Source organism: Calliphora vicina, chromosome 1 (assembly GCF_958450345.1).
Source record: "Calliphora vicina chromosome 1, idCalVici1.1, whole genome shotgun sequence".
In the NCBI taxonomy this organism is placed as follows: Eukaryota; Metazoa; Arthropoda; class Insecta; order Diptera; family Calliphoridae; genus Calliphora; species Calliphora vicina.
In genome coordinates, this window is record NC_088780.1 from 124154395 (window position 1) to 124179656 (window position 25262).

Genomic DNA, 25262 nt, shown 5'->3' on the forward strand with positions numbered 1-25262 from the left:
AGTTTGCTATTTAAAATCAGTAAAATCGGTCCATAAATAACGGAGATATGAGCAAAAAACCGGGACAACCTCGATTTTGATCTATATCTGGATTACTAAGTCATTAATTTAGACAATATGGATATCTAATGATAGATATTTCAAAGTCCATTGCAACGATGTAGATAAGGCTATAGTAAGTTGGACCTACAATGGGTCAAAATCGGGAAAAATATTTTTTAATCCCAATTTTTTTTTATCAAACTATTTTTTTGTCATAAATTTTTTTTTTTTTAAAAAAAAAAAAAATTTGTAAAAAAAATTTTTTAAAAAAATTTAAAAAAAATTAAAAAAAAAATTTAATTTTGTTTACCTAAAAATATTTAAACAAATTTATTTTAAAGTATAATTAGGTGAAGGGTATATAAGATTCGGCACAGCCGAATATAGCTCTCTTACTTGTTTTTTGATCAATTTATCTTTGTAAAGCATGTCAGTTATTATGTTTAATGTCAATTAAGTTCATCTGATTAAAATGAGTGACGAGAAAAAAGTGCGTACTAAAATTATTAAATATTTTCAACAAAACCCAACTTGGTCCTACAAAAAGTTGGCCAAACAATCAAAGGTCTGCTATCAAACTGATTTCAATGTTATTAAACCGTATCGGGATAACTTGTCCGTTGATAGGGAACCTGGTTCAGGTAGAAGGTATGGTCCACATGATGTTTCTAAAGCCAATAAATAGAAAGCATTATCCAAAAATTCTCAACACATCCGGTAGGAAAGCAGTCCGGTTAGCACAGTACTCGGACTATTTGGTACGAAAAGTCAATACTGGTTTAAAAACATACAAGGCTGTAAAAGTTTCTGACAGGAACTCTGCTACAAATTTAGAGGCCAAAGACAGAGCATGTTGTAGAAAAGTTTAGGACCCAAAGGCAGAAAATTTTCCCAAAAAGTTCTTGGTGTGGCAAGCAATATGCAGTTGCGGCAAAAGAAACCAAACATTTGTTAGAAAGGCCTTTATAAATACCGAAATTTACATCAAGGAATATTTACAAAAGAGGATGCTTCCACTTATTTTTGGCCTGATTTGGCATCCTGTCACTATGGTAAGCAAGGTCTTGAGTGGTACAAGAACAATAATGTGGTATTTGTACCAATAGAGGTAAATCCTCCAAACTGCTTGGAGATAAGGCCAGTGGAGAGATATTGGGCTCTTGTTAAAACGGAGATGGACTACCTGTTAGAACAAATTGACAGAAAGCTCAATAAAAACCTTTATAAAGGGTTTCCGGAAATGGTTCATATATTCGCTCAGACTACAAGGCATATGATCCAAAATACACCAAGAAGTCCGTAAAACAAGGCGGTGGATCCATCATGATATGGTGGTGTTTTTCCTATTCTGGTGTCGGTCCAATATATTGGATTAAGAACAAAATATGCACTCTGGACTATGTAAATATATTGCAAATCATACTTCTTCCATTTCCTGAGGAAGAGATGCTCTTCATATGGGAGTTTCAGCTGGACAATGGTCAGATGCACTCCTCAAAATTGGTAAAATACTGGTTTGCTGTCAACAAAGTACCTCTTATGGAATGGCCTTTGCAGTCACCAGACCTTAACCCAATAAAACACGTTTTGGGAGTGCTCAAGTAAAAGCTAGAGGGTTTCAGTCCGAAAAATAAGGACGAATTATGGGAACAAATCCAGGAAGAGTGATTTGATATTGACAAGGACGTTTGCATAGAAATTGGTTGATTCCATGAGCCGCAGATGCAATGAAGTTGTGAAAAACAAAGGTAGAGCAACGACATATGAATATAATATAGTTTTTTTAACAAAAAATATAAAGATGTGCCTCTAAAAGTTGAATCCTTTTACGTGTTTCTATTATTTTTTCCAGTAAAAATATTGACTCTTTACATTGTTAAAATATAAATGAAAATAGGAATGGTTATGTTTTTTCTTATAAATAAATAAACAAAACTGCATACAAATTTTGTTCAACAAAACTAAACTTGACTAATATACTTACAAAGTTTGAAAAAAAGCATTCGTTTCTATTATTTTTTCCAAAACTGTATGTTAAAATTTTTTGGATCTCACTCCTTATTTGTTTATTTTGTTTTTTACTTTAATAAAATTTGTTTAATGTTGAGAGTTTGAACAACGTTTAATTGGAGCAATTAATATGAAATGCTTCGACGATACTCCTTCCGACAAGAGAGCTCTTTTCAAAACAATTAATTTGAATAGTTCGAATCTGGAAAATGCTCACGATGTTGATATTTACGTATTCTTGAATTGGCGTTACCCTAACCCACGCCCACATGTATTTAAATATTTTTTTCATGGCAACAAAACTGTTAGTAGCAAAATATTTTTTTTATTTTAGTTTTTGACTTGTAAAAAACAAAGTTATTTTTAAAATTTATTTATTTCGAACAAGTTTTGTGCGTCACATTTTTATTTTGATTATTGCCACTGGGGAGAAACTATTTAACTGTTGCTGAATGGAGTGTTGTGGTGTGATGTGATGTGGCATTGCACATTTAGTTAGTGATGTGGTGATGGCATATAATTAAAAACTTACAGTTTTATTTTTATATGTACGTATGTACTATGATTGCAGTTGCAGTTGTTTTTTGTTTTTATCAAAGTTAAAAAACTGTTTAATTGAAATTCAAAAAATTTCAAACAAAACTAACAAAAATATACATACATATATTTAATTGCAATCGAAAGAAATGTAAAAAATTTCAAAACATTTTGGGGTTGATTTAAATTGCCAGCCTACATAAATACTGGCTAAACGAAAACTTGACAGTGTGTTTTGCACTTCTGACAACTCTTATTCCTTAACACTAACTCATGTCAGCTCTATTAAAATAGAAAAGAATCAAAGTCTTTCTTTAAAATCATTTCTATAACATAAAATCAATTTAATTTGATTAAACTAAATCGAATAGTGTTTTCTTATACGATTCACATATTTTTTTCCATGGCAATAATGTAATTGTATCGTGTTTGAATTCTTTTTTCTTTCTTCGACATTAACACAATCATTATTGTCTTCTTCTTGTGTATCTTCGATAGAATTTCATTATTTTGAGTACATTCACAAAAACACACACGCACAGATTCATATGCTCCTCTTTTTTGCTGGTGACAAAAATATACATTCGCCTTTTTTCATACTTGTTCGTTCTTTTGATGATAAGTTGGTTCAGATTTTTCACTTTGACATACTTATCTTAATTCAATGTTTTGAACATGTAGTTCGAGTGTGTGCTTTTGAGAAGGTACAGCACAAATAATTGTTGTTCGTTTTTGTTTTCATTGTTCGATTTTCCATGTCAAGAAAAGGTGTTAGTACTGTACTGCAAGTAGGGTTTATGAATAATACACTGTACAAGAAGTCTTTTGAAAATTTTATTCAAGATCTGAGTTTTGTTAAGAAAACTAGTCGGAATCTGATAACTGTTTTGTTTTGCTAAAATCGGAATCTGAGCACTGTTTCGTTTCTTTACTTTACGAAATGTAGTCAAAATGAGTGCCGTACTGTTTCGCTAAGAATAACTTGTCAGAATCTGAGTATTCTTCTGTTTCATTAAGAAAAACTTATCAGAATCTGATAACTTTTATGTTTTGTTAACCCTCTAACCCGCAAGAATGCCTCAAGGCATGCATTACAAAATACCAATTATCTCAAAAAGAAATTAAATTTTTTTTTTAATTTAACCGTGACTTTAGTTACAGTTTTTTTTTTATATTTCCATCGAAGGTCGAAATGCATTCTGACTTTTAATTTTTGTTCTGTCAGCTGTTTTGTGAGTGCTGTCATAATTTTAGCACGTGAAATTTTGTGTAAGATTTTTTTTTTTAAATCAAAGCTGTACTCACATTTAGTCGGTAGATCTATTCGAAATATTTTTTTATTCTTTCAGTCTATGCATTTGTAAATGTTAAACAATTAACAAAAAGTGTGTTGGGAACGCAAAAACTAAGGGGTGCTTCAAGGCACTGTTGCGGGTTGCGGCTAAATTTATCGGCGTGTAATATTTCTTAGTTTTTTACTTTTTTGTTATATAAAAAAATGATAGGAATGGCAGATGGAGACCGCAGACAGCTTAAATTATCCGCCTTGACTCATGATCAGTTGGTACTCCACAAGAACATCCACAGACAGGAAGTTCAAAAGTTAGTGAAAAAAACAAACACATCCAGTTAATGACGTCCGTTATGACAATATCGACCAGTTTACCCAAAATGCAATCTTCATTTATGCTACTCAAATGCCAAAAATTGTTTTTATGAGTTTTATCGTAGAAAGTATCTTTTTATACCCTTCACCATGAGTGGCAAGGGTATATATAAGTTTGTCATTCCGTTTGTAATTTCCACATTTTTCATTTGCGACCCCATAAAGTATATATATTCTGGATCGTTATAGATAGCGGAATCGATATAGCCATGTCCGTCTGTCCGTCTGTGTGTTGAAATCAACTTTCCGAAACCCCCAAATAACTTACATACACGATTCATACATCAATATCTCCGAAATTCTTCCGGCTCGGTCGCTATTTAAAATCGAGAAAATCGGTCTACAAATGGCTAAGATATAAGGAAAAAACTAGGACAACCTCGATTTTTGACCTATTTTTGACCTATATCTGGATTACTAAGTCATTAATATAGATATGGATATCTAATGATAGATATTTCAAAGACCTTTGCAACGACGTATATAAGACCATAGTAAGTTGGACATACAATGGGTCAAAATCGGAAAAAATATTTTTTAAACCGAATTTTTTTTTCATCAAAAATTTTTTTTTGTCATAAATTCTTTTTCCAAAAAAATTAATTAAAGAAATTAAAAAAAAAAAATAAAAAACAATTTGAAAAAAAAAAATTTTTTTAAAATTTTAAAACATTAAAAAAAAATTTTGATTTTGTTTAAATAAAAATATTTAAAAAAAAAATATTTTTAAGTATAATTTGGTGAAGGGTATATAAGATTCGGCACAGCCGAATATAGCTCTCTTACTTGTTTTCATTAGTTTTTCAATAACATCGCATCATAATTAATGTTTTACACCTAAACCGGCAACAATGCCCTGAGGCACTCTCCACCTTTTTGCCCCTGGTTCCAAAACTTAATTTGCAAATTAGTTTCTGATGGCTGTTCTGAGTGTATTGGAGTCATAATTACCCTAAAAAAAATTATTCAACAACTTTTTTTTAGTTTGCGGTTTAAGAGGGTTAAGAAAAGCTGTCAGAATCTGAGAACTATTCCGTTTAGTTGAGAAATGTGGTGAGAATCTGAATACTGTTCTGTTTCGTTAAGAAAAACTTGTCAGAATCTGAGAGCTGTTCTGTTTCGTTAGGAAAAGTAATCGAAATCTGAAAACTTGTCAGAATCTGAGTATTCTTCTGTTTCGTTATGAAAAACTTGTCCGAATCTGATAACTGTTTTTTTTTGTTAAGAAAAGCTGTCGGAATCTGAGACTATTCCGTTTAGTTGAGAAAAGTATTCAGAAATTGATTTGTCAGAATCTGAGAACTGTTCTGTTTCGTTATGAAAAGTAAACGAAATCTGAGTACTGTTTCGTTAAGAAATGTAGTACTGTTCCGTTTCGGTAAGATTATCATGTCAAAATCTGATAACTGTTTTCTTTTGTTAAGAAAAGTAGTCAGAATCTGGGCACTGTTCTGTTTCGGTAAGAATAACTTGTCAGAATCTGAGTTCTGTTCCGTTTCGTTAAGAAATATAGTTAGAATTTGAATATTGTTCTGTTTCAGTAAGAAAAACTTAGTACTGTTTCGTTAAGAAATGTTGTCAAAATCGGAGTATCCACTGTTTCATTAATAAAAGTAGTCAGAAACTGAGTATTCTTCTGTTTCGTTAATAAAAGTAGTCAGAATCTGAATACTGTTCTGATTCGTTAAGCAAAATATTCAGTCAGAATCTGAGTGTATTTCGTTAAGACAAATAGTCATAATATGAATCCTATTCAGTTTCATTAAGAAAAATTAGTCAGATCCTGTGTGTATTTCGTTAAGAAAAGTATTCAGAATATTACAAATCTGAATACTGTTAAGTCAGAATCTGAGTGTATTTCGTTAAAAAAGTTTCCTTAAGAAAATAGTCAGAATATGAATAGTGGCTTCGGTGCATCTGAATACTGTTTCCTTACGAATTGTAGTAGAATCTAAGAACTGTTGTTTTTCGTTAAGAAATGTACTCAGTCAGAATCTGACTACTGTTTCATTAAATGTGTTCTCAGTCAGAATTGGCGTTCCTTTTTGTTATTCTGAATCTTAGTAACTTTTCTGTAAGAACATTATTCAGAATTTTAGTAAAGAAAAGTAGTTGGAATCTAATTGTCTCCGGAAAAGTGACACAGTTTCTGTACTACGTACACAAACTCTGTGTACATTTTCTATTGAAAAAGTACACAGAATCTGTGAGCATTGTATTGTACAATGTAGAAAAGTTATACAGTATCTGAATTCTTATATTGTCGGGCTTTTTCAATCCATAAATACTTTAGCATATTGTAGATTAAAATACAAGAATTTCTTTCACTTTGTGACATGCTTTCTCAGATATTGTGTTAACAATCAGAACAAAGTAAAACCCATTTTCAATGACTTACAACATCATAAAGTTGTCGTAAATGATGCAAGGAAACAAAAAAACATAATAAAAATAGCTTTAAATTTGATTGAATCTTGTTATTTTTAGTTGTGTTACATCATCGGCAACTCAGCGTTTTTTTTTCTATTTCCTACATTTCCTACATTAACTTTATTTTTCAGTTTACTTCAAATCTTTTTAACTTTATCAAAATCCTTTTGTTAACAATTTGTAATTTTTTTCTTTTGCACCTTCTCGTCTATTTGCAGGGAAGATTGTATGATAAGGATTCATAAAATGTTGCGTACTGGTAAATTGGAACATGGCGTTGCATTAATGCGTGCTGCCAGGTAAGTTTAATACTCTATTTCTATCATCCATCCTATCCCCATCATACCTTTGAAAACATGTTTGAACATTTTGTATTGAAATCGACTGATATCAATATGCAGAATCATAGAAATTCAATGGTTTTAAATTTCCTTTTAAAACACCCGCTAATGTGTTTCTTTTTTTTTTGGGGGGGGTTTTCTCTTCACTGAAATGTATTTTTGATTACACTTTAATATCAAAAGTGTTTATACGATTTTTAGCTCAAAAAAAAAAAAAAACACAAAAAGAAAATTGAAATGAACATAGAATTGTGTTAATATGAAACATTTTCACAACAAGTTCAGGCTTATTTAAAAGGAAACTAAAAATATTTTTTTCCATTTATTCGAATAATCGACGAACTAATTTCTACATTTTCTTATGGAAATATATTTTTGAATTGTGAATAAAAAAATATTCGAGCAGCAGCAATTGTCGATTAGTCGAATAATTTTATTTTCAAATGCAATTTTCAAAAAATTTTTTTATATAAATAAAATTTTGGACATAACTATCTCATTAACCCTCCGACTGGTGAGAAGGTCCCTGGGGACCTTTTTCATTTTCAAGGTCCATGGGAAGTATACCCGCCCCCACATGTGTTCCAAGGAAATTTTATCTAGAATCGTTTAAAAAAAATCTAAGCGATCCGACCAATAGTTTAGTTTCTATTGAGATTTAAATGTGTTTAGTAAGGGAACGTGTGAAAACGTACTTGTACTGAAATTTCAACAATAGTTTTTTAGGCTTTTTTCATATAAATATAATATAAAAGACATTTTTTTTTCTATCATTAAATAATAATAATAAATCAAAACAAAAAAATGTTTAAAAAATGCGTTTTCATATAATAGAAGAACAAGGTCCCTGAGGACCTTGTACTTCGTATAAGGGCAACTTCTCCTCAACCGTCGGAGGGTTGAACAAGATCTATAGTCATTTTTACTCGACTTTCCATAGACACAACAATATTAGAAGCTTATGAAACCTGAATGAAAAACTTGTGACTGATCTAGGGAAGGTTAAAGTAACGGCAATAGGTGGTGAAAAAAGAAAATTCCTCCCCCGGTAAAACCTAAAAGTTTTAATATAAACCCTTCACCAAATTATTTTATTTTTTATTTACTACTTCTTCTTTAGCAATTGCTGCACTAAAAAATTATGCATAAATGCTGTAAAACTAATTCTTAGTAAGTATTGCAACACATGTTACAACGCCTCTTATTTATTATCTTTTCTTTAATGTCTTAATTATGCGCTACACCACCATAGTGGGGAGGGTATAATGCGTTTGTGTAGATGTTTGTAACGCCCAAAAATATTGATCTAACACCCACCTTAAAGTATACCGATCGACTTAGAATCACTTTCTCAGTCGATTAAAGGATGTCCGCCCGTCCGTCCGTCCGTCTGGTTGGCTGGCTGGCTGTCCATGTAAACCTTGTGCGCAGAGTACAGGTCGCAATTTTGAAGATATTTCAATAAAATTTGGTACATATAATTTTTTCGGCCCAAGGACCAAGCCTATTGAAACTGGCTGAAATCGGTCCATTATTTCACCTAGCCCCCATACAAATGTCCTTCCGAAATTGGACTTTATCGGTCATAAATGTTTAATTTATAAATGTATCACCACAAATTGCACTACAACTAAGTTTTATATATACAAAATTCATGTCACCAAATTTTGTTACGATCGGTCCATAATTAGTCATAGCTCCCATATAGACCCGCTTCCGAAAATCACTTTAACGTGCATAAATCGCTTAAAAATGTTGGTATACACACAAAATTCATCATAGTTAACTTTAATATAGACATAAATCACACGACCTAATTTCATAGTGATCGGCCCATAACACTATACAACAAAATCAATTTTTGTCCAAAATTACAAGATCCGACCAATAAATTTTGATAGAGGAGACAAAAAAAAAAGACACGTGTATCAGCGTTTTGAAAGTTTACATCTGAATTTCATTTGAGGGCGGGTTAAAGTTTCCCAACTTTGGCACATTCTTATTGTTAATCTTCATAATAAACCATATGATCCTTACATTTGAGGTATAAAATGTGTTCCGCAAAGTTATGTAAAATGTTACGGAGAATATTTTTGTAGAATATGTTAACCCTATAAATCCTCAAGGCATGGGTCTTTTTTGTCCTTCTTTTAAAAAAGAGCAACAAACTCCATTAAAACAGGGATTTAAGGGGTTAAAATGTTCTGCAAAAAAATAAACGTGAAATTTTACTATAAGTCCCTGAATACATCAAAACGGAAAATTCAACCAGAAAGTCAGAAAAAAAACTTAACAAAAGAGAGCATAGGGTTTCGCATTTATTAAGAATTTTATTTTAGAGAACATTTTAGGTATAAAATGTATTCAGCAAATTTATGTAAAATGTTACGAAGAACATTTTTGTATAACATGTTAACCCTCTAAATTCCCAAGACATGGGTCTTTTTTGTCCTTCTTTTAAAAAAGAGCAACAAACTCCATTAAAACAGGGATTTAAGGGGTTAAAATGTTCCGCAAAAATATTATCCGTGAAATTTTACTATAAGTCATTAAATACACCAAAACGGAAAATTCAACCAGAAAGTCGTAATTTTTTTTGGTGTTGTATAGTGTAATTGGCCATAGCTCCCATCTAAGGCCCACTTCCGAAAATCAATCAAAATTATAAATTATTGAAATTTTGGAAGAAAAATGTTTTTGCTCTTTTACTTAGTGTAGGTTATTATATGGTCGGGTTTGACCGACCATATTTTCTTACTTGTTTTTTTTTTGTATCCACTACATTTTAAATCATGTTTTTTATTCTCTCTAACACTGAAAACAAAAGAAAATCCTTTACTTTATCTCGCGTAGACTTTAGACCAAATTAAAACCAACTACCAGTAACTAATTATGTGCGATGCTCCTAAAGTGTGTGTCTGACTGAAAGTTAGTACTTGTATTATCAAAATATCTAAATCAAGTTTAAATTTAATGCCACATAAATAACTTTAGACACTTTTTTTATTTGTTGAGCTAAAAAAAATGTTAAAAACTAGATGTAGCTACAAAAGAAACTAGTGGTTAAATTTAGATAGAAAGTACAAAAGAAAGAAAAAAAAAACTAACTTGCAAACATAATTAACACTTCCTGGTAAGGTATGAGAATGAAGTGATAGCATAAAGGGACTAATAAGATAGAACTGGAAATATAGGACAGATTTATAAAAGGCCAATAAAGTTTAATAAAAATTGGAACAGATTCAGATGTCCTTACCTTTTCTAAACGAAACAATACTCAGATTCTGAGTAGTTTTCTAAACGAAACGGTACTCAGATTCTGAGTAGTATTCTAAACGAAATAGTCCTTCGATTCTGAGTACTTTTCTAAACAAAACTGTACTCAGATTCTGAGTAACTTTCTTAACGAAACAGTACTAAGATTCTGAGTACTTTTCAAGAGTAAGCTGTACTCAGATATTGAGTAGTTTTCTAAAGGAATCAATACACAGATTCTGAGTACTTTTCTAAAGTAAACAGTAGTCAGATCCTGAGTACCTTTCCAAACGAGACAGAGTACTTTTCTAAAGTAAATTGTACTCAGATTCTGAGTACCTTTCTAAATGAGACAGTACTCAGATTCTGAGTTCATTTTTAAACGAATCAGTACTTATATCTGAGTACCTTTCTTAACGAGACAGTGCTCAGATTCTGAGTACCTTTCTAAACGAAACAGTACTCAGATTCTGGGTTCTTTTCAAGAGTAAGCTGTACTCAGATGTTGAGTAGTTTTCTAAACGAAACAATACACAGATTCTGAGTACTTTTCTAAAGTAAACAGTACTCAGATTCTGAGTACCTTTCTAAACGAGACAGAGTACTATTCTAAAGTGAGACAGTACTCATATTCTAAGTTCTTTTTTAAACGAATCAGTACTTATATTCTGAGTACGTTTCTTAACTAGACAGTGCTCAGATTCTGAGTACCTTTCTAAACGGGACAGTTCTCAGATTCTGAGTACTTTTCTAAGGTAAACTGTACTCAGATTCTGAGTACTTTTCTAAACAATAGAGTACTAGTACTTTCTGAGTTCTTTTCTGTTTTCAGGTTCTGAATACTTTCTTAACGAAATTCTACTCAGATTTCTTGAGGAAACAGTGGATTGTGTATACTATACAATAGAAAAAGTACCCAAATTCTAAAAGTACCTGTAATTCCTATTGTATTTTGTTTTGTCCAGAGTCTGCCTACAACAAGGAAGGAAAATATTTAACAAAAACTATTTTTATTTTGCACTCTAAACAATGTTCACTTCTCTACCACCTAAAATTGCCAGGAATAATAGATTAATTTCTATTTTGCAGCAGTATAGTGAATAGAGTCTGAAGTTTGAGAAAGTACGAAAAAAACAACAATGGATCACAATATAATGCAAAGTAATAAAACAAGAAATAAGAAAAAAAAAAAATAACAATAGCAGGGAGCACAAGAGGTGGACATTGTGTGTTAAAAGTACAGTGTCGGCGAAATAAAATAGAACAAAAATTGCTTCTATACTATTTCTTTAGGGAAAACAAATTTGTTTGGTTTTAAAACAAAAAATATAATGATCCAAACGTGTTACAACCTTGATTTAACTAAAGAACACAAAATGATAAATATTAGATTAGCGTGTTAGTTCTTTGTGTGTAGGGTTTTTAATTTCCCGACCTTTTTTGATTCCCGGGAATAGGGAAATTTTTTTCTACATTCCCGGGTAACCGGCTATTCCCGAAATATATAATGATACTGTAAATTAGGAATATTTTAGCCAAATTTCGTATAAAAACTTAGTGTTATAACTATTATATATCAGAGCTTCGAATTAATTAATACAATTTGAGCTTAATTCACTAAAATCTTAATCCGTAATTAAAAAAAGTCAGCCTTTTATTCCATAAATACTTTTCTAATATTTAATTTTTTAGATTCATTCAAAAGCCTTTCTGAATTAATTTTAAAGTTAATTAATAACAGAATTTATTCAAACTTTGAATGATTAAATTTTTGTTAAATCAAGTCATTTACAAAATTAATTGAAAAAATTGTCTTAAACCTTTCTGTACTAGATTTTAATTGAAGAAAAATTTAATCATTTAATAAATTTTTGAAGCTACTTTGTTATGGATTTGAAGAAGAAATTTAAAGAAATTAAAATGATTCAATAAGAAATAAATTCTATAAATAATGAATTCACTTTTTAAATTTTCATACGAAAAACCCGAAATAAATTATAATAATAAGCGGTCTATTATTGTCAAGATATAAGCAAAAAACTTTTCACTGTTTCTTGGTGAAAAAAACAGAGTTCTAACTTGTTTTCTATTTTTTTTTGTCAGTTTTTAATTCTCGGGATTCCCGACTAAAAATCCCGGGAATCGGATAGTGAAAATTTGGCAAAATTACCGGGAAATTTGTATCGGGAATTCCCGGGATAAAAACCCTAGTTGTGTGCAAACAGTCAATTAGATTCGAAAGAACCCCGTTTTGGCATGGTGAAATCGTCTCAAAAAAATGTTGATAACCTCGAAAAATTTTATTTTCTGGAACAAATTTGGATAAACGACAAATTTTTTTATCCAAAAACCTGTGTTTCATTCTAAAAGGCATGGACTTCTTGACCCACACTTGTTGTTTGTAATAGGCAAGTGACATATTCACCATTATCGTGGTTGGCGTAAACGTCTTACGCCTACGACTGTTTCGTACTAGATTAAAGATTAAAGATAAAATGTAAACTGTTTCTTTAATCTAGTACGAAACTGTCGTAGACGTATGATGTTTACGCCAACCACGATTATGGTGATTATAAAAAACTGTTTATGTATGCAAAAATTGCCGATACAATTTAACTACACTTTAAAATTAACATCAAGAACTAAAAATCACTAATATCTCTATTATTTTACCTTCGATAGCAAATTTGGATAGGAAGTATTCATTAATAATATTTTTTTTAGCTCTAGGCAATTCTACTTCATTACCATAAAATGTCCAGCATATTTCAGCGATAAGCGAATGAATACTTTTCAATTTATAGCGTTCGTCAATGGGTGCGCATATCTTTCCGTTTTGGTGTATTCGGGGACTTGCAGTAAAATTTCACGGAAAATATTTTTGCGGAACATTCTAACCCCTTAAATCCGTGTTTTCATGCTGTTTTTTGCTCTTTTTTAAAAGAAGGACAAAAAAGACCCATGCCTTGGGGAATTAGAGGGTTAACATATTCAACAAAAATGTTCTCCGTAACATTTTACATAAATTTGCTGAACAGAGTTTATACCTAAAATGTAAGGATCACATGGTTTCTTATGCCGATTAACAATAAGAATGTGCCAGAGTAGGGAAACTTCAACCCCCCTCAAATGAAATTCAGATGTAAATTTTCAAAACGCCGATACACGTGTCTTTTTGTCTATTGGTCGGACCTTGTAATTATTTTTTTGATTATGTTGTATAGTGTAATCTTTAACAGGTATTGCAACATGTGGCCGAGCTTTGTCATGATGGAATATTACGGTTTCATGCCTGGCCGCATATTCTGTGCATTTGGCGGCAAATGCTCGCTTCAAACGAATCAGTTGCATTCGGCAAAAGTTCTGGCCAGATTTCTGCAGCTCTTAATAGATAGGACCCTTTTGGTCCCACCAAATACTGAGCATTACCTTAGCGTTATGGTGTTGATTCGGCTTGTCGGCAGGTCTTCACATACGATCTCTTACACTTCGGGTTATCGTAATCGATCCATTTTTCATCGCAAGTAATGATTCAGTGCAAAAATGATTTTCTTTTATAGCGTTCAAGCATCATTTCGAACATGCAAAATCGTCTTTCAAGGTCTCTCGGCTTCAATTCGAATTTTACACAATTTCCCTGCTTGTTGGTCGCAAACGTTTGTAAATTGCTGCTTGAGCAGCTCCCAATGATTTTGCATGCTCTTGTTGAGTTTGACAATAATCTTCATGGAATAATGCATCCAATTCTTGGTCATAAAACACTTTTGGCGGGTCTGGCCGATCCTTGTCTTCCGCATCCAACATACCATCTGGAAAAATTCATGTTTAAGAAGTACACTGTTGTAGTTTCATGTTCTGTTGTACTATATCTTTGTTGCGTAAACATGCAATAGACTTTTTGTTTTCTTTTAAGCGAACTTCAGTTACCACACAGCAGCTTAACGAAAGCCATAACTGGGTGCCACAAAGGGTAACTGTATGTCTGAAAAGCAGCTTAATGTATTTGCCCGTTGTGAATGTGAGTAATATTATATGAAAATATACACAGTCGCTGACAAACAGAAGGAAGAAACAGGAGCAGGAGCAAGATACAAAGTTAAAGTAGTCAACTTCATCAGGTATCAACTTAAATTCACCTCTTATATTTTGGTATGCAACTAACTATACACACAATGCAACACATACTCTTGTTTTTATCTTTTACTATTTATAAATAAAAGAACTATTTAATATTCCTGCAGGCTCCGCAACTGCTGAGTATTGCCGCGATAGCAACCAACAACAGACCAACCCATCATCTACCTCTGGCTTTGAGAGTGTTCCAAAGACAAATGCTGTGCGCGGCATAGACCAAAAAATAAAACACAAACAAAACAAAAAAACACTTAAAAGCGTGTAGCCATTGTAAAAGTTGTCTGCCACAAGAGCTGTATTAAGCTCGTCGCTTTTAAGCACAACAATGCCGTTGCTATTTTTTAAGACTCCCTTTTTTATTGTACGTTTTTCTCCTATCTGGCTGTTTTAAAAACATTTTACATCACCGAACGTACGACTACGAAACTGCTGATATCGTTTAGTTAGTTTTTGTTTGTATGGCCACCAGGAGCAAAAAATCTTTTTGTCGGAAACTACAAAATAGAGTTAATGTTGATACATAGACACTACTCGTACACTTACTTTTTCTACATTTTTTGTTTTTATCACAAAAATAAATTGTAAAATGTATTTTTCTATATTAAAAATGACAACCAAAAAAAAACTTTAAGTAATGAAAGCTACAAGAATAAGAAAATCATTAAGAATTTGAGTACAATTTCATTAAGAAAAGTAGTCAGATTCGGAGTTAAAAATGCACTCAGTTTTGGTCGTTAAGAAAAGTATTCAGTCAGAATCTGACTACAGTTTCGCTGTGAGATCTTTGTTTAAAGAAACATTTGCCAGAATCTATGTATATTTTCTTAAAGGAAACTAGTTAGAATCTCAAATTCTGAGCACGGTAGTGGTAGGAAAAGTAGTCAGATATTAAGTTTCTGTTTCGTTAAGAACAGTACTGAGAATTTAATTACTGAAAGTACTCAGAATCGTACTATCGCTAAGAAAATTACCCAGATTCTGAGTACTGTTTCGTTAAGAAAAGTACTCAGAATCTTGGTACTGTTTCGTTTAGAAAAGTACCCAGATTCTGAGTACTGTTTCGTTAAGCAAAGTATTGAGAATCTTGGTCCTGTTTCGTAAAGAAAAGTACCCAAATTCTGAGTATTGTTTCGTTAAGAAAAGTACCCAGATTCTTTGTAACGTTTCATTAAGAAAAGTATTCAGAATCTTGGTACTTTCTCGTTAAGAACAGTACCCAGATTCTGAGTACTGTTTCGTTAAATAAAATACTCAGAATCGTGGTACCGTTACATTAAGAAAAGTATTCAGAATCTTGTTACTGTTTCGTTAAGAAATGAAAAAATACCAATATTCTGAGTACAGTTTTATTAAGAATCTCAAGTTTTCTAAAGCAATTTGAACAAATTTAAACATATTCGTTAAGAAAAGTACTCAGATTCTGATTACTGTTTCGGTAAAGAAAGTATTCATAATTTTGGTACTGTTTCGTTAAGAAAAATATTCAGAATCTTTGTACTGCTTTGTTAAGAAAAGTACCCAGATTCTGAGAACTGTTTCGTTAACAGATTCTGAGTATTGTTTCGTTAAGAAAATTATTCAGAATCTTGGTACTGTTTTGATAAGAAAAGTACCCAGATTCTGAGTATTGTTTCGTTAAGAAAATTATTCAGAATCTTGGTTCTGTTACGTTAAGTAAAGTAACCAGATTCGGAGTACTGTTTCGTTAAGAAAAGTACCCAAATTCTGACTACTGTTTCGTTAAAGAAAGTACTCAGAATCTTGGTACTGTTTCGTTAAGTACCAAGATTCTGAGTACAGTTTTGTTAAGAACCTCAATTTAAAAACATTCGCAATTGTTACGTGTGTTAGAAAGATATTTGATTTTCATTTAGTTTTGTTTATAATAAGGATAACGTAGAGATATTCATTCAGTGTGCCTTAACCCCCTTAAGTCATGTATGTTAGCAATTCATAGTTTTATATGCATTTCATCTCTTTAGTTTTTAGTTGTTTCTAAATGTTTTTACAATTTTATAGTTTATTTAAAGTTTGTAAAATAGAAATAAAAAAAAAACAAAATAAACACAAGCATAGTTTGTAGGATTTTAGTTAGTTTGTATTTCATGTTGCTCATGTACTTCATTTTACAAAACCAAGTTGTCCAGTTGTCTGTATTGTAGTTGTTTTTTTGGAGGGTAGATTTGGTTTATTGAAATGCAACATAATTCTCTCTGCCTTATTGTGGCAACTTTTTCTTTCTGACCATAAGTGAGCTAGATGTGGGCATGAGTGTTGGTGTTGCGGCCAATAAATACAATTCGTTTGTTTTATCTTTTGGTTATTTAAAAATTATTCTCTTTTGAATATTTGAAAAATTCATAATCACCCACTGTCTAGACATTTAAGTCTCATATTTATTTATTTTTTTCTATTTGCATTTGGTTTATTTTATTTTGATCTTTTTATTGTTCGAAATTCATTTGAAACATCTGGGATTGCGTTTTGGGTAAATGAATGATGATGCCAAGGGTAAGAGGCAATATGATATTTTGCAAGTTCAAGGCAAAATTATTTGTGTGAAATATTTAAAATATGTATTTATAATGTGCTGTATAACAATATGGGTTTAGTAAAGTTGTGACATATGCTTATATCTAGATATTTGGTATTTAGATTTAGATTATTCCTAAAGAACCTTACTCCCGCTTTTCTTAATATTTTATTCGTACGCAGGCAATAAATAAATAATTCTTCTTTAACACTCTAAATACCCACATCCTTATCAGTGGTGAGAAATACGCAAATCGTAATTTCATGCCTTGAAAAACTTTCTTTATTTCATTATTTTCTTAACTTTTGATTAACTTATATGCCGTTAAAATGTGGAAATTACCTTCTCATTTCTTTTGTTTGTACTTTTTTCATTTTATTGTATTCTTTGCCAGAAAACCCCCAAAAAAGTAGAATAAAACACAAAAAATTGTAATAAAAAGTTTAGAAAAAATACTTCAAAAAAAAAAAGATAAACTTTTTACATAAATAAAATTCGCAACACTGTGAAATTAAACTATACAATAAAAGAAAAAAAAAACGTAATTGCTGTAAAAAATACAATTAAAAAGTAGCAAAAGAATTTAAAGGAGTGTAAGAAGGTGGTGCAGAAAAAAAAAGAAAAAGAGCATTAAATTTTAAATAATTTTTAAGGAAATTTAAAGTACATATTCCATACAAAATATTGTAAACAAAATAAAACAACTTGCACGAATATGATAAAAAAACTAGGAACAAATTGTCCACAGGTAATTAATAATTGTTACTAGCTGAAGATAAATGTACTAAGTCCACAGTTTCACTCATTCATTTACAAACTCTCACTCCAAAGTCCAATCGTTTCCTCTTGATTTTAAACACACACACACTCGTAAAGTGTCCTTCTCTGGCGTTTAGAGTTTTGTGCGGTGAACACAAAACAGAAATTATAAAAATAAAAGTGAAATTGTGTGGAAAATTAAGTGGGTAAAATTGAATGAATGTCGAAACATAGAGAAAGAAGAAACACACAAAAACAGAAACTGAAGAAAAAAACAATAATAATTAAGCTTTTAAATTAAATTTTTATTTTCTAATTAAAATATCATTAAATATGAGTATGAAAAACACTTAAAACAGCATCAACAACAGCAACACATCTACTTAAAGAGAAAAAACTTAAAAGTACATAATTAATTTTTTATACAAGAAAATAATCATAATTATGCAACATGTGTAATTAACTGAAAAAAACACTAACTCATTCCTGGGGACCTGCTAAATATAGGATAATTTACTTATTACTTTTATTTAATGAATGTGTGAGAAAGAATCTGAATACTTTTCCCACAGGTAATCTTTTCAGACTCCGACCACTTGTCCCTTAGAAAAGTTAGTCAGAATCTGGAAAATTTAAACATTTCTATGATTGTTTGTCAGAATACAGCAAATTTCGTAGAAATGTTGGTCAGAATCTGACTACTTTTCCTATAGAAAAGTTGTTCAGATTCTGACTACTTTTCCTATAGAAAAGTTGTTCAGATTCTGACTACTTTTCCTATAGAAAAGTTGTTCAGATTCTGACTACTTTTCCTATAGAAAAGTTGTTCAGATTCTGACTACTTTTCCTATAGAAAAGTTGTTCAGATTCTGACTACTTTTCCTATAGAAAAGTTGTTCAGATTCTGACTACTTTTCCTATAGAAAAGTTGTTCAGATTCTGACTACTTTTCCTATAGAAAAGTTGTTCAGATTCTGACTACTTTTCCTATAGAAAAGTTGTTCAGATTCTGACTACTTTTCCTATAGAAAAGTTGTTCAGATTCTGACTACTTTTCCTATAGAAAAGTTGTTCTGATTCTGACTACTTTTCCTATAGAAAAGTTGTTCAGATTCTGACTACTTTTCCTATAGAAAAGTTGTTCAGATTCTGACTACTTTTCCTATAGAAAAGTTGTTCAGATTCTGACTACTTTTCCTATAGAAAAGTTGTTCAGATTCTGACTACTTTTCCTATAGAAAAGTTGTTCAGATTCTGACTACTTTTCCTATAGAAAAGTTGTTCAGATTCTGACTACTTTTCCTATAGAAAAGTTGTTCAGATTCTGACTACTTTTCCTATAGAAAAGTTGTTCAGATTCTGACTACTTTTCCTATAGAAAAGTTGTTCAGATTCTGACTACTTTTCCTATAGAAAAGTAGTTCAGATTCTGACTACTTTTCCTATAGAAAAGTTGTTCAGATTCTGACTACTTTTCCTATAGAAAAGTTGTTCAGATTCTGACTACTTTTCCTATAGAAAAGTTGTTCAGATTCTGACTACTTTTCCTATAGAAAAGTTGTTCAGATTCTGACTACTTATAGAAAAGTTGTTCAGATTCTGACTACTTATAGAAAAGTTGTTCAGATTCTGACTACTTTTCTTATAGAAAAGTTGTTCAGATTCTGACTACTTTTCTTATAGAAAAGTTGTTCAGATTCTGACTACTTTTCTTATAGAAAAGTTGTTCAGATTCTGACTACTTTTCTTATAGAAAAGTTGTTCAGATTCTGACTACTTTTCTTATAGAAAAGTTGTTCAGATTCTGACTACTTTTCTTATAGAAAAGTTGTTCAGATTCTGACTACTTTTCTTATAGAAAAGTTGTTCAGATTCTGACTACTTTTCTTATAGAAAAGTTGTTCAGATTCTGACTACTTTTCTTATAGAAAAGTTGTTCAGATTCTGACTACTTTTCTTATAGAAAAGTTGTTCAGATTCTGACTACTTTTCTTATAGAAAAGTTGTTCAGATTCTGACTACTTTTCTTATAGAAAAGTTGTTCAGATTCTGACTACTTTTCCTATAGGAAAGTTGTTCAGATTCTGACTACTTGCTCAAAAATTGTTCAGAATCTGAGTATGTTTCTTATAGATTAGTTGCTCTAAATTAAACTTATTTTCCTATAGACAAGATGCTCCGAATCTGACTACTTATACCATGCTTATGTTGCTCATAATCTTACTATTTTTCGCAAATAAATTCTGTTCCACTCTACCATGGCCAGAAATGCTGAATTATTTGTATAGAATGTAATTTGTCTGTAATTGCAAATTCTGTTGCTGATAAATAATTAAAATTTACAATGGCTTTTCGGCTCTTCGTCCTTTTTTTATATTAATTTACATTTACTTCTTCTTACTACAGTATTTCATTATTTGAATTTTTATTTTCAATTATTTATTTTTGTTGTTAATGTTTTTGTCATTCATTAAAATGTGTCATTGGTGGAATTGAGTTACCAAGAGGCTTATGTTTATTTCTTATACATATATAGGGTTTTCTTCTCATTTTATCTGCATGCAACTGCATTGCTCCACATACATTGCTGTTACGTCAACATGAATATGACAATTAATTAAGTGCATTCACGCATTCAATTCATGTTTTATTGTCAACATGTATCATATGTCACAGCCGAAATTATTTCGTAATATGATTTTTCGTCTTTATTTTATTTTTTCGTTGATTTTAATTGTGCAACACCACAAATTGTGTAAATTTTTCATTGCAACGCTTTGGCGTAAAGCCTTGGTTGCCAGTAGAAAATTGTATAAAAGACAGAGATTTATAAGAAATCCAACTGATGATGATTATAATGACGCAATGATAATCTATCAAAAGTCATTGAAATATGGAATTATTATTATGATGTGTTTGTGACACGTTGTTTATTTATATTTTTTATTATTTTTATTGTAATTTCTGGGTGTAGAAAATATATGCAAATAGTCCTCGAACTGTTAGCCGCACGGCAAACAGGATCCATCATTAAATGATCTCATTCATATTAGAGTCGATGTATTGTCACAAAATGTTGCTGTTTTTTAGAATCTCATGATCTGATATCCCTCCAATAAAGTGCACTTAAAACAATGAACCCACATTTATATACTTTTTATTTTTTTATATCCACCATCCAAAAAGATGGGTGGGTATAATAATGTTGTCATTCCGTGTGTAACAACACATCGAAATATTTGTCGCAGACCCACGTTAGTATACATATATATTCTGGGTCCTCATAAGATTCTAAGACGATATAGCTCTGTTCGTCCGTCCGTCTGTCTCTCTGTTGACAAGGTTTGTTTGGTATCGGTCCATGATTTCACCTAGTCCCCATACAAAAGTCCCCCCGGAATTCTCTTTTAGCAGTGATAAATATGTTGATTATGCGGCAATTCTAATAATGTTGGCCACTCTCAGAAAATGACTGAAACATTCAGAATTCTCTTATAGTAATATATATCGTGATCAAATTAGACAAACTTTTGTGAGGATCGGTCCATAATTGATGTATGTATACCAAATATTGATGGAGGGTATACAAGATTCAGCGCAGACGAATATAACACTATTACTTGTTTTTAAGCAAGTCCCTGAAATTCTCTCGCCGCTAATAATAGAGAAATTACATTTAACAGTGGTGAGTTGACTGGCTTTGGTTGGCTGTTCAAACGAAACGACCACCAATTGTACTTAAAGCTCACAATAATCCACGCTATAACTTATTACTTTGTGGTTGTGCAGTTATTTTTTAATATCATTATTATTATTTTTATTATTACATATTATTATAGCGGTATTTCTGTTGTTGTTGTTGTTGAAACTACAATAATGAAAGGATTAAGGAGTCAAAGTCACAGCAAACCATTATTCAACAAACCAGCAGAATGTGAGTGAACGAGTAAAAATTTCAATAAAATTTATTGTTTGTAAATGAGCGTTTGTGTGTGAACGATTCAAATATATTTATAATTTTTGTTTATCAGGTGGAAGATTTTAATGATGTCATAATTAAATGACTTGGAAATATTTATATCCTTGAGCTGTCACTCAAAACATTTATAACTTTCAGTGTTCAACGACGCATTTGTCTTTGCTCAGTTGTCGTGCCCAGTGTTGGAATGTTTAAAAAAAGAACACAACTTGTATAATTTGATGAAGCTTATAATGATTGCTAGTTGCTTGCCACTTCGGCCATTCGTTGCTGTTGGCACTGGGATGAAAGTTATTTATATTTCAATTATACGTATGGCTAATGTAGCAAAATGATTTAAAGCTTGGTTTGAATTCCTTTAAAAAAGGATTTACAGAATTTCCTTAAATACTTTAAAGGTTTTGTCATAGAGAGATATTTTTGCTAACTATATTCCATAAAAGTGCCGTATGTCCGCTCAGAAAACGTTCAAGACACAGTACAATTTTTGATGATGCAGAAATTTCAATATTACAATTCGAATATTACAAAATGTGCCTTGATTTTGAGGGATAAAAAAGAACCTGAAGACTTTGTTGGACATTTTTAGTGGAAATAACGATATGTCTTCTTTATTCTATGGTCCCTAAAGTCCATGTCTGCTTGCATAGTTGGTTGCGGTTTATGGCATTCCATTAATGTTCCCCTCATATAGCCAGGATTGTCCTCATCCCGAGTTTTTCCGATAAGAACGCAAAGTTTCCACCACATTGCATCGTAGAACCGTTAGTCAATACACTGGAGTGATATCAATTTATCTCGTTACTAAAGAAATAAAAGCTCTGAATAACCTTTCAGAAGAAAACTAGTCGACAGACAGTTTTCGTATAGAAAACTTGTCGACAGACAGTTTTTGTATAGAAAACTTGTCTACAGACAGTTTTCGTGTAAAAAACTTGTCGACAGACAATTAGTTTTCGTGTAGAAAACTTGTCGACAGACAGTTTTCGTATAGAAAACTTGTCGACAGACAGTTTTCGTATAGAAAACTTGTCGACAGACAGTTTTCGTATAGAAAACTTGTCGACAGACAGTTTTCGTATAGAAAACTTGTCGACAGACAGTTTTCGTATAGAAAACTTGTCGACAGACAGTTTTCGTATAGAAAACTTGTCGACAGACAGTTTTCGTATAGAAAACTTGTCGACAGACAGTTTTCGTATAGAAAACTTGTCGACAGACAGTTTTCGTATAGAAAACTTGTCGACAGACAGTTTTCGTATAGAAAACTTGTCGACAGACAGTTTTCGTATAGAAAACTTGTCTACAGACAGTTTTCGTGTAGAAAACTTGTCGACAGACAATTAGTTTTCGTGTAGAAAACTTGTCGACAGACAGTTTTCGTGTAGAAAACTTGTCGACAGACAGTTTTCGTATAGAAAACTTGTCGATGGACAGTTTTCGTATAGAAAACTTGTCGATGGACAGTTTTCGTATAGAAAACTTGTCGATGGACAGTTTTCGTATAGAAAACTTGTCGATGGACAGTTTTCGTATAGAAAACTTGTCGACAGACAGTTTTCGTATAGAAAACTTGTCGATGGACAGTTTTCGTATAGAAAACTTGTCGATGGACAGTTTTCGTATAGAAAACTTGTCGATGGACAGTTTTCGTATAGAAAACTTGTCGATGGACAGTTTTCGTATAGAAAACTTGTCGATGGACAGTTTTCGTATAGAAAACTTGTCGACAGACAGTTTTCGTATAGAAAACTTGTCGACAGACAGTTTTCGTATAGAAAACTTGTCAACAGACAGTTTTCGTATAGAAAACTTGTCGACAGACAGTTTTCGTATAGAAAACTTGTCGACAAACAGTTTTCGTGTAGAAAACTTGTCGATAGACAGTTTTCGTGTAGAAAACTTGTCGACAGACAATTAGTTTTCGTATAGAAAACTATTCAGTTTATAGAAAATTCAAATCTTGTCGACAGACAGTTTCCTGTCGATAGACAGTTTTCCTATTAAAATCTTGTCTTTACATATTTTTCGTATATAAATATGGTTTTGTTTGAGAAAACTTGTCGAGAAATAGTTATCCTGTAGCTCTGTGGCAAATTAGATTTCAACTTACTTTTTTAAATCGAGCCGTTGCTACTAACTTAAGAAGTGGCCACTTAAAATCCGTACGTATTAAAGCGAGCATAACTTTTAAATTAAACAACGTATGTTAGCATTTTATACATGAAGTTAAAGGTTATTTGTTAAGCTTTAAAAAAAATATAACTGTAGGTTTATGTGTCTTTATTGCGAATTAATATTCTGGCTTTTCTTATTATGCCTCCCATTAAAAGCTGCACAACTTTTCTTCCCACTTATACCGTTATTCCAGCATGTTTATTCCTCTTTGTTCTCATCAAAATCTGGTTATTTACCGTACCTGCACTTGTTTTCAATTTACGTTTAACAATTGCCCAATATATCTCGATTGGACGAAGATTTGGGCAATTTGTTTAATTGCTTAGTTTTGGTATAACATCAATATTATTCTCATTATACCACTTCATAGTTTTATTTGAGTAATGACATCTTGTCATTGAGTAATGACAACTTGGCTGAAACTTTGTATCAGATGTTGATGTCTTATAAATGACAGCAATCGCTTTTCCAAACTCTCTTTTTTTATATAATTCTAAAAATTCTGAAAAGCTTGACTCTTCAAACCGCAGCTGCGGATTGCCTGCTAAATTAATATTTTTGTTCAATTTTACGTATTCATATTTAAAGGCCACACAACCTCGAGCTGTCGAGACGTAAAATTTTTGATCTGATATCTGCCGAAAATCAGATTTTGGCTATGTTTTAACCCGACAAAGTCGGTTTTTCTAGATATTTGTGCACAATTTTATCTCTAGCTTCTTTTTCAATTGTGTCTACACTTTTTAAAACTAAACATAATGACTTGCAATTCATTGCAGAATAATGGTAGATTTGTTGTTAAAAACGTATGTAAATCTTTTTTTCATTTTGATAACAGGGGGCGTTGTTATGATTACTACAGTGCGTACCGATTTTAAGTGGCCACTTCTTTACTTCTTTCATCCGATGTAATGAAGATAGTGTTCACCTTTGCCACCTTTAATTATCTTAAACTCCATCACCTATCATTAAATTTAAAATATGTAAGCACTTTTCCTATGACTCGTATTACGATCCAATTGCATTACCTTAATTTCTAAACACCATCATTCGTCATTATCTACCAACAGTTTTGTGTAATTTGCCAGAAATCTAAATTGCTTCTTTCTAAACCTTAACATTTGTTCTGTTCATTTTTCGTTTTAATCGCAATGATTAAAAATTTTAAGTAGAAAAAGAAAAACATGAAAAACACTAAATAATGTAAATTACGAAGGCATTATATGGAAAAGTGAGCAGATTTTATGTACCATAAATTATGAACACGTTTTAATTAACAGCATGTGTATGGGAGTTATAAGCGAGAAAAAGATATTTCCATAGACAGGCTAAACTAAAATAGATTGAACGCACACATACACTGATCAAAGCAGAAAAACACGCCAAATTATAGCGTGG

At 31.5% G+C, this 25262-nt stretch overlaps 1 protein-coding gene across 1 annotated transcript in view; it reads left to right on the forward strand.

Moving 5' to 3' along the window:
• The window catches only part of timeout (timeless circadian regulator timeout), a 549675-nt gene that overhangs the window by 133728 nt on the left and 390685 nt on the right, over positions 1 to 25262 (forward strand). The window contains exon 10 of the mRNA XM_065502580.1: positions 6904 to 6984. Coding sequence (XP_065358652.1) covers positions 6904 to 6984 — 81 coding nt within the window. The remainder of the gene's footprint in view (positions 1 to 6903; positions 6985 to 25262) is intronic.